Here is a 12490-nt window from a genome sequence, read left to right on the forward strand (position 1 = left end):
AAACAATTGCAACGGCTGGAAAAAAGTGCGGGGGATATAGGGCATACATAAGGGAAGTGGGGGACATGTCCCACACATACCCCGGTTATGCCTTTGCTTGGGGGTGCTACGGGGGTGCTATGACTTTTCCACGGGGAGCTATAGCACCCCCTAGCGCCCCCCTGGCGCCGCCAGTGCGCTCACCTGTTGACGCCAGCCGCATTCACGAGGTAGGAGATGTTCCCACACGTTCTCTGGATCGTCTCAAAGGTTTTCTGCACCTCCTCCTCTTTAGAGACGTCACAGCTGAAAGCACTGTGGTCAGCTACAGAACAACACACACACACAGCTCTGTTACACTAACATTTACACACTGTAGTCTGTTCTGAGAAACTACGGTTCATGTAACTCTAACTATGTCCAGTTTCTAGTTATTTAGGTTTATATTAGCCTGGAAATCGTTTATTATCATTTTATTATTATATATTAGAAAGATAACCTTTGAAATGCTTAAACAAAGATATTTTCACATTGATATGGACTCATTAAAAATTAAAGGCTAGCATTCCTTGAATGAATGAATGAATGAATGAATGAATGAATGAATGAATGAATGCTACTTTTCAGGATAGTTTTAAACTAAAATCATCTTATGTTGAGAAGGGAAGGAGTTTCAGCTTTTTTGTTCAAATCTTGAAAATAGCATTATGCACAATCTGGGGCTCACAGTATGCATTGTGAGGGACTCTTATCTGTTACAATAATAAATTTGAGCTCAATAGCTGTAAAATTGACCGGGTTTTTGTGACTTTTTGTGTTGATTAATCAGTTGTAGGTGCATCCAATGTTTATTTCCTGAAAGTTTCAATAAACTTACAATGTGGCCTGTGGTTCAAACAATGTTGACTTCACCAGAAAACCCACATTCCCTTTGGTTTTGTGTAAAGCAGATTTTAGAAAATAAACTTGTTTCGGTAAATAAACATGTCTGTCTGTGTTGAGCTTCAGGACTTCACCTCCATGCAGCTCCGCCACAGCAGTCCTGGCAGCATCCTCCCCCCTGGAGACAACCACCAACCTGCAGCCTCTCTCTGCCAGCAGACGGGACACCGCCCTCCCGATCCCCCTGGAGCCCCCACACACCACTGCCAGCCTGGACATGACCCTGCAGGACAGGGACAAGAAGACAGTTGTCTCACTCCAAATGGTTACTTTCATTTATGCGATATTTTAAAACCACGCTTTGCATTTTGTACGTCAAGCGGTTGTTTACCTCCTTTTGTCTTGTCACGCCTGGTTTGACAAATGTTCAGGTGTAAATAAGGTGACCAAACGAAAAGCGGCAATCAGAACAGTCTAACATGGGCGCCGCCATATTGTTCCTCGGTGTTGTTGCGTTTCTGTGAATGTCCGCCAGAGGGCGCCGCTGCGCCGCTCTGGACTGTCCCCTCTTTTCTTACCACAGTTTTCTGCGTTATTCATTATTTTTCTGCACGTCTTTTTCAATATAACGACCTTTCATATATGAAAATGTTCTGCTCATTTAGATGGGTACTATGGCTTTATTGTAACTTATATATTTTTCAAAATATTATAAAAATAGGAAATACTTGGAGATTTCTTAAATTCCTACAAAAACGATGTTCTCTTTTAAATCTGCTTCAGCAAACTTGCTCTATTATCATTTTCTTAATGCTACCTTTAGCTTTTAGCTAGCATTTGTTATTTTCAGCTAAAATGTTGCTACATTTAGCTTTAACTAACCTTTTGCTACTTGGGGTTTTGCTACTTTTAGCTTGCCTTTTGCTTTTAGCTACTTTTGGCTTCGAGCTAATGTTGTGCTTCTTTTAGCTTTAACAACTCAGTTTTAGCTTCTTCAGCAAATTTCTTACAAAGTCATTCAGCGCTCACACTGCAGAAAATGCAATTCCTCTAGTCATTTCTTTTATAAACAGTGCAGTTATCACAGTGTAATTTATTAAAATGATGGTATTCTGATGGTCAAACGTTGCAGTAATATGTCTACAGGAAATACATTATATATATATATATATATATATATATATATATATATATATATATATATATATGTAGAGGTATCCACTACTGTTTGTGTTCCCTATGGTCGGTGTTGCACAAACAAAATGAGTGACGATGAGAACTGGGGGCAGGGCTGAGTTTTCCACCTGGACTCTTCATCAGGCTCAGACCCCCCCTGCCAGTTTGATTTACTGAGGTTAAATAACATTCACAACCTTTGCCAGAGCAGAGCTCCGGCCCCAAGCCCGATGAATCATGGCCACCGTGCAGCAGAAGCACACACAGACTAAAATAGCACAATGTGCTTTAAATGTTAACACTTTTTGCCACCCTGTTCATTCATGCCTGTACGGTAGGAGGAAGCTGTGGATTTGTATTCAGAGCACCTCCTGAACACCTTACCCCCATGTCACACCTTACTGATCTAATGATCCTAGCAGAGCACAAACGCTCCTGTTCTGTTCAACGAAAGCCTTCATGCCTTTCTGGAAGATTTTGTTGTTGTTGTTAGATTTTGGATGGAGCTGCCATGTTTTGTTCCACGCTCTGCATGAACCCAGCAAACAGAATCTATAACGTGAGACATCTGACGCCCCTGAGGCTCAGCTGCTGACCTCCTCGCAGCCACGTTTGTTTTTAAACACGAACCTGTAACTTATAGTTGTGTCAGGCAGCGCACTCAGCTCACTTCCACCAAAGCTCAAGGGTATTTAAAATATGAAAGCGTTTGTAAATTAAAGGCTCAGCGTTCCTTGAAGGAATGCATATCACTCGCAGCCTTTCGTGCCTCAGAGATTTAAACTTAGATTACCTCATGATGGCGTTAAAGCTGGGGTTTTTATTTCAAACCTCCAAACAACCTGTGGTACTGTGAAATGTCACGTTAAGAGTATGTGTTGTGAATGACTCTCAGCTACTACTACACTGTTTTAAGTTAAAGCTATGTTTTTGTGGTCAATTAGCTCCAAAGGTTATTAGTTATAAAGGTGCAGTGATTACTTAGACAGGCGAAAACATCAAGGGGGAAAATATACATACGTTCTGTGCAAACCATTTCACCTGTTTTTAATGCTCCTGTATGGGAATAGCTTATTTCCATGGTAACCTGTCCTCAGCAGGGAGCTGTGTGCAGCACAGTGACCTCCCCGGGTGCCTGTCTGCTCCTGTCAGTGTTTCCCCAGCTGAGCTCACCTCTTCCTGGGGACAATAATGACCACATGTACCACACGACATACAACTAGAGAGGAAACAAATACCTTCCTCCCGCTGCTGCCTGCGCACGTACAAGCTCACTTATGTCACCCAAACTTTAAAAATGCTCAGCATCTCTATCGTCAGTGGAAGCAAACACCTCAGTATCGTGTCAAAACAATAAAAATACAAAACAAACGCCATCTGATTTTACTGTTATAGCTTTAATTTTTCTTTTACAAAATATGTGATTCCCTCAAATGCTTCAGAGTATTTCTCACATAAAGAACATGTGCCAAATAGTTTGATTTCAGTTTCACTATTTTTAGACATAAAACAGACTAACTAAAGGAAGAAAAAAAAAAAGAGAGAGGGAATCAAGTAAGTCACCTCGGCATAAAAACATGTTAATCTGGATCAGGCGAACTCTTCGAAGAAATGACAGAATCGAATTATTCCAATAAAAAAAAAAATCGCTTCTTGGTTTAAAACTGTGCAGCCTGCGCATAAAAAATATGGGTAAAACCTCTAAGATTAGCTTATGACGGCGCAGGTCAGAGCGACTGCGTTGAAACAAGCCTGCTGGGTAAAATTAAAGGCTTTTCCAAGTGAAATGAAGAGTTTCAGTCAACGGTTTGAGGTTTGGTGTGGTGATTGCCAAGACAACAATGCAACATTTGATTAATTCTATTAAAAAAAACGCTAAAAAAAAGGCCTTAACAGTGATGTGTACCATCCTTCTCCACACACTCTCCAAATCACTAACAAATTACAACATAATCCAGCAGTCAGTTACACAGTGGTCCCCAAACAACCAAAGACCAAAAACAAACAAACAAACAAACAAACAAAAAACTAATAAAACATGTGCTTGAACGTCTAGGTCCTGGTATTAAAGGCCAAGTTTGGCTCAAGTGTTGGACCTCAGATGACATTTAGAAGATCAGATCAGCTGAGGCAGGAGAGTTTTTAATGACACACGTTTTGTTTTTCCTCTAACGTCTGACTTCATTTTGACAAGTTTCCTTTAAAGAAGACTTAAAGTGGTAGTTCAAGCCTTCTGACGTGGGGTTTTGTTGAAAGGTTATGAACAATTGGTATCTTACCTGTTGTAGACAGCTCTTTGTACGACCTCAGGTCAGAAAAAATAAAGTTTAACTCTGACTGATGAGCTAATGGCTAGTCTGAGACCAAAGTGGACTGCTTGAAAAGAACTTTAATCTCAAAGTTTATACAACGATTCATGCAAACATCGTTTACATCACCATCAACTTCACAAAACTGTTTTCTAAATAAAATTCGAGAGCTAACAGCGGCAGCGGCAGCTAGCTGTAGCACTTTCTGTGCAGCCTGGAGCCACTTCCTGCAGGAATGTCGTACATTAACAGATGTTTTATGATGGAGGCAATCCACTCTGGTCTTAGCCCTGCTCAGACTAGCCCTTAGCTCGTCACTTCCTCCAAACTGAGGTCGATCAAAGAGCTACTAACTGTTCATAACCTTTACATTTAAGGATCTGAACTATCACTTTAAGGAAAAGAGAAAGTTTCTTTTGTCTTGATGCAACAAAGTAGTCAATGTAAAACGACTAATTTCATTTCATATTTAACATGGAACAAATATGACCAAAGACCCTTGAATCAAAATGAAATCTTACAGCAATTCAAGTCAGTACATTAAAAAAATAAAAGGTAAAAAAAATTAAATAAAGGGCTCAAAGTGATTGATTTCAATAAAAAACAATTTAGATTCATTTGACACACACTGCCCACCTCTTCATGTGGAGTGATGCTACTTTAGGCAATAGTCTGTGATTCAGTCAGCAGTGTGTTTTATTGCCACAAGTCACATTAGGAATGAGTCCAAAAACTGAGGTCCCACTGAAGGGTCACTGTCGAGTCAGTCCTACATCTCAACCTCTACAAGCAGCAGGCGTCAGCCTCTGGGAAATGTCTTACAAAACAAATAAGCACTGAAAAAATGAAATGTTTCTTCGCTCTGTGTTGCAGAGCTCTGTCTGGGTTCGGGGGGCAGGAAAGCAGCTCGTCTGGTCAGTAAATAGATATTTTAAAAAAAGGTACAAATTTAGCAACGTTTGACTGCAAAGTCTACTTGGAGTGTGTTTTTAGGATTTTACAAAGGCGTGCTCAAACAATCCTACAGCCCATCCATTACCACTCTGTCTCCTGGAGATGGCTTTGTGCTAAGGACATGCAAATATTTGATCTCTGTAGGTAAAAGCCACGCAGCACCTTGAGGAAAAAAAAAACAAAGAAGAAAACTGAATGGCACACAAGTGTTAAGTGATGTGCAGCGTTCACGAGGCTGTGAATTTTTAGCTTTGAGGATTCAAATGTGCAATACAGCAGACCTCTCTTCTGGTCCTCTTAGTCAGGTAACGGAGGAAGGGACGTGTCTTTTTGTTTTTTACGACGCAGCACAAGTGATTTGTTCTGGTTGGTTTCAGCTCATATCCCACCTCCTACCTGCTGACAGCCTAAAATAATGACCAAACCTATCAGCAGTCTAGTAGAGAAACAATAAGTAATGTGGTCTAATACGACATAAGGCATGTGAGCTCTAGTTAACCCCTTGTGCTACTACCTAAGAAGAATATGAAATAAGTTAAAATGTGTAACATACCGGTTCATACTGGTTGTTTTAAGGACTAATTATAATTGTGTCCTTCTGTACAATAAAGTGGGGAACAGTACAAGGCACACATTTAACAGCTGAGTTATTACAAATATATAAATAACCAAGAAAAAAAGAAAAGTTCATGAGTAGTGTGCTCTCCTCTCCGTCCTCTGTGCTCTCGTCAATAACACATCCAGTTCAGCTCCTCTCGTGTTCCTCTAGCGTTCTTTTTCAGGACTTCAAGTGTTGATATGATGGGTGCTGTCCCATCCAGTCAAGCTGGGCTCAAATGACTCAGCTGCGTCTGTTAGATGCTGTCCACGAAGCTGCCGGGAAACAGGCCGGTCCTGCCGTTCCTCTGCAGCGTGCCTTTGAACCAGCCGTCCTCTCTCTTCCTGTGGACAAACACAATGTCCCCCTCTTTGAGTTCCAGCTCGGCCTCGCTCTGCGGAGGATATGATACCACCACCCTGTACCTGGGGGAGGACAGCCAGAGGCGCAGTGAGGGACTGAAACACACAGCATCAAAGACAACTGACACCTGCGACATATCGTTACACACTCTGTCCGGGACAGACAGCCGTGACGAGAAGGTTCACATCAGCCTACCTCTCACATATGATGGGACGTGCATCGTGCTGTTGTGATAAAAGAGAGGAGCAGGGCTGACGAGGGGGGGGCGCGATGGGAGCACATCCGTCAAGTGGACTGCTCTTCCGATGGGAGGGCTCAGGGACTGGGGGGGAGAAGGAGGAGGATGACGAAGTAGCAGCAGCAGGTTCAGACTCGAGGCAGCTGAGAGAGCCGGAGGGAGGGGCGGTGTCGGGGCCCACAGCTCCATGCAGCACCTCTCCAGCTGCAGCCTGTTCCCCCTCGAGGGTGGGAGAGGAGGGGGGGGAAGGACGAGACTTCTTCTTATTGGAGGACAACAGCTTCAGGAGACTCTTCTTTTCTCTCTGCAGATATAACATGTTTACGTTACAACTTTGGAATAAATGGGAACTCATTTTTACGAAACACAAAAAGGTATTTTCTGGTGCTTAGATTTATAAAAACATTATTAATTGTTAATAGCCACTCTGACAGCCTCAAGGTATTTTTAACACTAAGAGAAATTAAAAACTCAGCATTCCTCGAAGTTTAAAACTCTTAAACTAAGACTGTCCTAAGTTGAGAAATAACAGCGTTAGAGCTCTCAGGGCTAAAACTTGACATAAATATTATGCGGTCTCACATTTATCACAAAATTTCAAGCAATTTGTAAGCTTGGAATATATGTTTTGAATGACTCTCAGCTACTACCTCATCAATCTTAGCTCACTTTCTGTAAAACTGAGCTTTAGTCATTTTTGTATTAGCCAAGGTCGATCAGCTGTGGCAGCCATCTTGAACGAGGTAGACCCCAAAAGTTAATTAGTTGTAGTTGGACATCCCGTGGTAACTTTCTCAGTTTCATTAAAACCTGTAATGGTTCATGAGATATTTTGCTAACACACCCGCCATTAATAAAATATGCAGGATGCTTCTTCAAACAGACACCGCAACCTATGAACAGATTTTCTGTTTTAATTTAACTCAAACTCTTTAATGTTTGGAAGCATCCAACCTTGCCATCCTTGTCCAGTCTACAGGCTGCATTGTTAGATGAGGGATTGAGAGCAGCGCTGTTGCCAACGGGCACGGGTCTTAAAGCATCCACATCCAGAGATGCAGCGTTCACATTAGGTGGAGTCAGAGAGATAGTGGCGCAGCTCAGTGCCACTCCTGCCCGGGTACAGCCCTGGGCGGCGCTGGAGGAAGGCTGTGGGACGTAGGTCACTGGGGTTGCACACTGGATTGGTGTCACTGCTACTGTAGGTCTGTCCTGACTGTGACAGGCTGCTGCAACAAGGACACAAAATTAGACTTTTAAATTGTGTTTTATTCCCTTAGGGAACATTCTCCCCATTTACCTGTTCTGACCGCGTTGCGAGCCTGATTTACAGTCATCTGTGAGCTGACGTGTAGGGGCACTTTTGGCTGCTGGCCTGTGGCTGTCTGAGCTGCTGTTACCACAGCTGCAGGTTGGGAGCAGGGAGGTCCTGCGGTGGAGCACACGGTGAGGGGTTTGTTGAAGTCAGGTCCTTGAACAATGGCCCCCAGAGGAGCAGAGGAAGGGCTGACGATGGTGATTCCTCTGCCAGCCTGAGTGCACAGACTCATGGAAACTTTGGACTGGGAGCTGCCCGACGCTGTCCTGAGGGGGGCGAGAAAGAGTCAGCCATTAAAGAATGAATTTATTTTGATTACATGACCAATTACAAGTTATGATTTTAAATAAAAACAACTGAAAATGTAGGTTGAAGCTTATTTGCACCAATCCCATGTCCAATTTAAAAATGACTCAAGACAAAAACTAAAAACCATTTCACTGATTTAAAAGACTTTACAATCCTCATATACATCCCTTTACATTATAACCCAGATCTACCTTAGATTTAAAATCATTTTTAAACATAAATACTGATTTCATCATTTTTAACACATTGCTAAGACCATTCTATAATTTGACTCCCAGAACTGAAACACGTCTATATTTCACATTTTATTCCAAACCATTAAATCAGCTCCCTTTCTACTACTTTCAAATGCAATAAAACCCTCAAATTTTAAAAACAGATTGAACAGAACTAAATAAGCTTTTCCCAACATGAAAAGTAATTTCCATTGTTTTCAAATACAATATCTGGAAATATATAGAGACTATTTGCATGTCATTGTAAAAGATTCTGATAACTTTATTTGAAGTTTAATGATTGGGTCTAAATTTCTTTTGTATGCATTTCCTTTGAACACAATATAAGATATATGGCATTACAGGACAGTAGTACAATATTTGCAAACATTTTGCATCCAATAATTCCCCAAGCTTATACAAAAGACCAACAGATTTAGATATATTTTTTAATATAAGTTAAATATGTTTTCCAACAGAGTTTATGATCTACACCTAAATTTTTCTTTCAGTAATCCTTTCAATGTTCACAGTGTTTAATTTAGGTTATATCAAAATTGTTCCTAACACCACCCAACAACATTAATTTCTTTCTTTATTTTTTTAGGAAACCATTAATCAACATCAAATCATTTTTGGACTAAACTCAGTTCACTTTCTACTGTTTTGACTAATTATTTTATACAAATATTAATCTAGCTACAGAACAAATATCATTTATGTGACCCAAGTTATTAGAAAAACTTTGGGTCCAATTATTGAACCTTGTGGAACACCACAGGTTATTCTCCTTAGCAGTGACTCTGTATTAATGATTTTTACATTTTAAAACCTGTAGTTTAAACACATTTTAAACTCATCTCTTATTCCATATTGTTCACATTTATGTGGGAGCAGTAAATGAAAAATTTTGTCAAACGTTTGACCTAAATCAATAAACACCCCGACAGCAAAGTGTTTCTGTTATCTGCAGCCTTTGAGATATTTTTTATAACTTCCAACACAACTAGAGATGTTGATCAACCCATACTGATAATCCTAAACTTAATCTTATTAAAATCTTCAAAAATCTTGACCTCATTCATCTATTTAATGTAATTTAACATCCTAAAGAGAAATATTTTCTGGCTTTAACCATCTTTGACAAAAACAAGAATCTCATTCGAGACATAAACCCACTATAAAGAGAAGGAAGAACTTTAAATGACTTTCACATTTCTGTGGTAAACTGCTTACAGACTATAAGAGCTGAACTGAAGAAAATAAATTAGTTACACATTTCTAAAGAGGAATCTGCAAAGCAATCAAAAGCTGCTCTTTATGGGAATTCTTTGCAATGCTGGAATGTGTCTGCGGTTCAGTAACTTCCAGCCAAAACCTTTTTATATGATTAAAGAAAACATGCAGGTATAGTTTTATCAATAAAGCAACAAACAGTTTGTTTTAAAATCACACCAGACAATAAATACGTTACAAATGAGCCGATGAACAGCTGTATGTAAAACTAGGCGTGTGTACAGGATGTTAGGAAGAATAAACGTCTGACGGTGAACTGATGCCTCACCTGCTGACTGGACTCATGTAGTTCCCGGGGAAAACTCCAATCTTGCCTGTGTGCATGGAGGTGCCCTTGAACCAGCCGTCCTGACAGCGCTCCAGGACCAGAAACATCTCTCCTTTCCTCAGCTCCAGCTCATCCTCCTTACGGGGAGTGTATGGGAACATTGCCACATAGCTAGATAAAACAAACAGTAAACAAAGATGACACGGTTTTCAACTAAAAGCAGTTTTTTTTATTACTACAAGTCATCTCTGTACAGCAGCACAAGAACAGGCCTGTAAAGGCAGCCAGGCAGGAGTCTCAGTTGGGATGTTTTCAGTCTGATTTGAGTGTTGTCAGGAGAGGGGAACATAAAACCTGGCATGCACGCGCTGGCAGAACCAGATGACGGCAGGAGAACAGGCGTGAGAGGATCTAATACTTATCAGGTGTGTGGGGGTGACTTGGGAGAGTAATGAGGATAAAGGTGAGGGGGTCAAAAGTCAGAGGGGATAGAAAGGATCTCCCAAATGGACTCTGGAGACCGTCACCTAAAAGTTTTGACCCTTTCACCTGCGCACAGGCTCACACTCTGCAGGCCCACACTGACAGCTGAGATGAGGGTGGTCGAAACGTGCAAAGATCCTGACCCACCAGAGCACAAACAGCTTATGACGTTTTGTTGCACATTTAGGAAGAATAATCCGCATGGGACCATTTTCATAACTCACACTGTAGGTCTTTGTCTCCCACTTTGGTCGCCCGAGCTGGGGGAGGGTCTCTGTCCCGCAGCTACCGAATACGCTGCTCCGCTAACGGAGGCCTGCGGGGGAGGAGGTGGGGGTGGCGGGAGAGCATCCTGTGGCAGAAGAAAAGAAAAATCATATTAGTGGTTAGATAGGATCAGCATTCAATTACAATCTCACAACAATTTATCACGTATCTCTCTCAGTGAGAAACAAAGAAAGAGAAGAAAAACAGGGAGTAACTATAGCCTCAACAACAAGTGTTACGTAAAAGCAAAGAACCCAGTTTGTTTATGAGCGACAAAGACAGAAGAAGAATGAGAGATCCTTTATTATCAGGGTTATTCCGACACCAGGAGAGAGTGGTTTGGCAGACACAAAGTCTTGTCCCAGACTTCCCCTTTCAACACAGACATATCCTATTCTGCTTGTTTGTTTGTTGCCAGGAGACCATACAGCTACATGTTAAAACACATCGAGAGTTTAACTGGGACCATGTGAAACAGAAAACAACCCTCCACAAGTCGAGCCTTCTCCACTCACTTTTTTGTTTGACGCCTGTGACGGCAAAAGAAACTTAAAGCTGTAGATGAAGGGCGAACAACAATCGAAGGCTTTCACAGATTTCAAACGCCAAGTCGTCACAAAGCAAATAAAACAAAACAAGCCAAATGAGACCAGAGCGTGTTATAAAACAATGCTGCAGACAAGCCTTCCACCCAGGAGCTTCCCATGCTCGACACTGGCAGCAGTGAGCCGCAGAGTAATAGCTTCCATGACACACTGGGGGAGGAGAGTGGCACTGAGACAGCCCTGCGGTGTGTGTACAGGCCTACGTGTGTATGCAAGCGTCGATGTGTGTCACGGTTCGCTGCCGATGCTTGAGCTGAGATAATTAGGTTGCCTACAGGCTGGAGAAATCATGTGTACAAAAACATCATGTAGGTTTCCCAAGTGAAGTGGAGAACTCAACCTTTTGTGTACACATTCCTGCTCATTCAGTAACTCCACATACCAAAGCTTACACATAGACAGACAGGAAGTGTGCACGCTGTTCTGATCGGGCTGGAGGGATTTCTTAAAACCTTTGAACTTAATGACCTCTTAATAAAATCCTAAGTATGTACACAAATCACATCAAACATCTTCATGGACACTGAAAGCTTTCATAAACAGTGTTACGTAAAGCAAGAAAATTAGTTCAACCAAAAATTTTAAAAAGGTGACAGTACATAACAGCTGGTTAATCTGTTTAATAGTCATGTTTTCCTATTGCATGAACAAATGAAAACAATGCAGACCAGTTCATTTGGACTTTTGAAGTTGTGCAATTATAAAACAACTTTGGATTACACACAAACTACAAGGTCTTAGTTTGGGTTATTCGGTCACAAAGAGAAAAATACCCTCTCCCTGGGCTGCCACCTTATCGTGGTGGAGGGGTTTGAGTGTCCCAATGATCCTAGGAGCTATGCTGTCAGGGGCTTCATACCCCTAGTAGGGTCACCCAAGGCAGACAGGTCCTAGGTAAGGGATCAGACAAAGTGCAGCCCAAAATACCCCTTATGATGATTAAAAATTTTGGACACAGTGTTCCCTTGCCTGGAAGCGGGTCACCGGGGCCCCACTCTGGAGCCAGGCCTGGAGGTGGGGCACGTTGGCGAGCGCCTGGTGGCCGGGCTTTCACCCATGGAGCCCGGCCGGGCACAGTCCGAAGAGGTGACATGGGTCCCCCTTCACATGGGCTCACCAACTATGGGAGGGGCCAAAGGGGTCGGGTGCAATGTGGGATGGGTCGTGGCCGAAGGCGGGGACCTTGGCGGTCTGATCCTCGGTTACAGAAGCTGGCTCTCGGGACGTGGA

General features: G+C 42.0%; 2 protein-coding genes across 3 annotated transcripts in view; both read right to left on the reverse strand.

Annotated features, from left to right (window-relative positions):
• The window catches only part of cbr4 (carbonyl reductase 4), an 8069-nt gene extending 6672 nt beyond the window's left edge, over positions 1-1397 (reverse strand). The window contains exons 1-3 of the mRNA XM_017423449.3: positions 1253-1397; positions 996-1144; positions 184-304 (exon numbers count right to left, since the gene is read on the reverse strand). Coding sequence (XP_017278938.1) covers positions 184-304; positions 996-1140 — 266 coding nt within the window. The 5' untranslated portion in view covers positions 1141-1144; positions 1253-1397. The remainder of the gene's footprint in view (positions 1-183; positions 305-995; positions 1145-1252) is intronic.
• Positions 1398-3413: 2016 nt separating this feature from the next.
• sh3rf1 (SH3 domain containing ring finger 1) overlaps positions 3414-12490 on the reverse strand; it is a 33746-nt gene continuing 24669 nt past the window's right edge. Inside the window, exons 7-12 of one of the 2 annotated variants that reach the window (XM_017423456.3) lie at positions 10613-10740; positions 9906-10076; positions 7800-8083; positions 7454-7725; positions 6457-6803; positions 3414-6323 (exon numbers count right to left, since the gene is read on the reverse strand). In XM_017423456.3, the coding sequence (XP_017278945.1) occupies positions 6155-6323; positions 6457-6803; positions 7454-7725; positions 7800-8083; positions 9906-10076; positions 10613-10740 (1371 nt within the window). In that variant the 3' untranslated portion in view covers positions 3414-6154. Of the gene's footprint in view, positions 6324-6456; positions 6804-7453; positions 7729-7799; positions 8084-9905; positions 10077-10612; positions 10741-12490 lie in introns of both variants that reach the window. The other variant, XM_017423455.3, reaches the window with a different exon arrangement.

This window comes from Kryptolebias marmoratus, linkage group LG24 (assembly GCF_001649575.2).
Source record: "Kryptolebias marmoratus isolate JLee-2015 linkage group LG24, ASM164957v2, whole genome shotgun sequence".
Classification (NCBI taxonomy): Eukaryota; Metazoa; Chordata; class Actinopteri; order Cyprinodontiformes; family Rivulidae; genus Kryptolebias; species Kryptolebias marmoratus.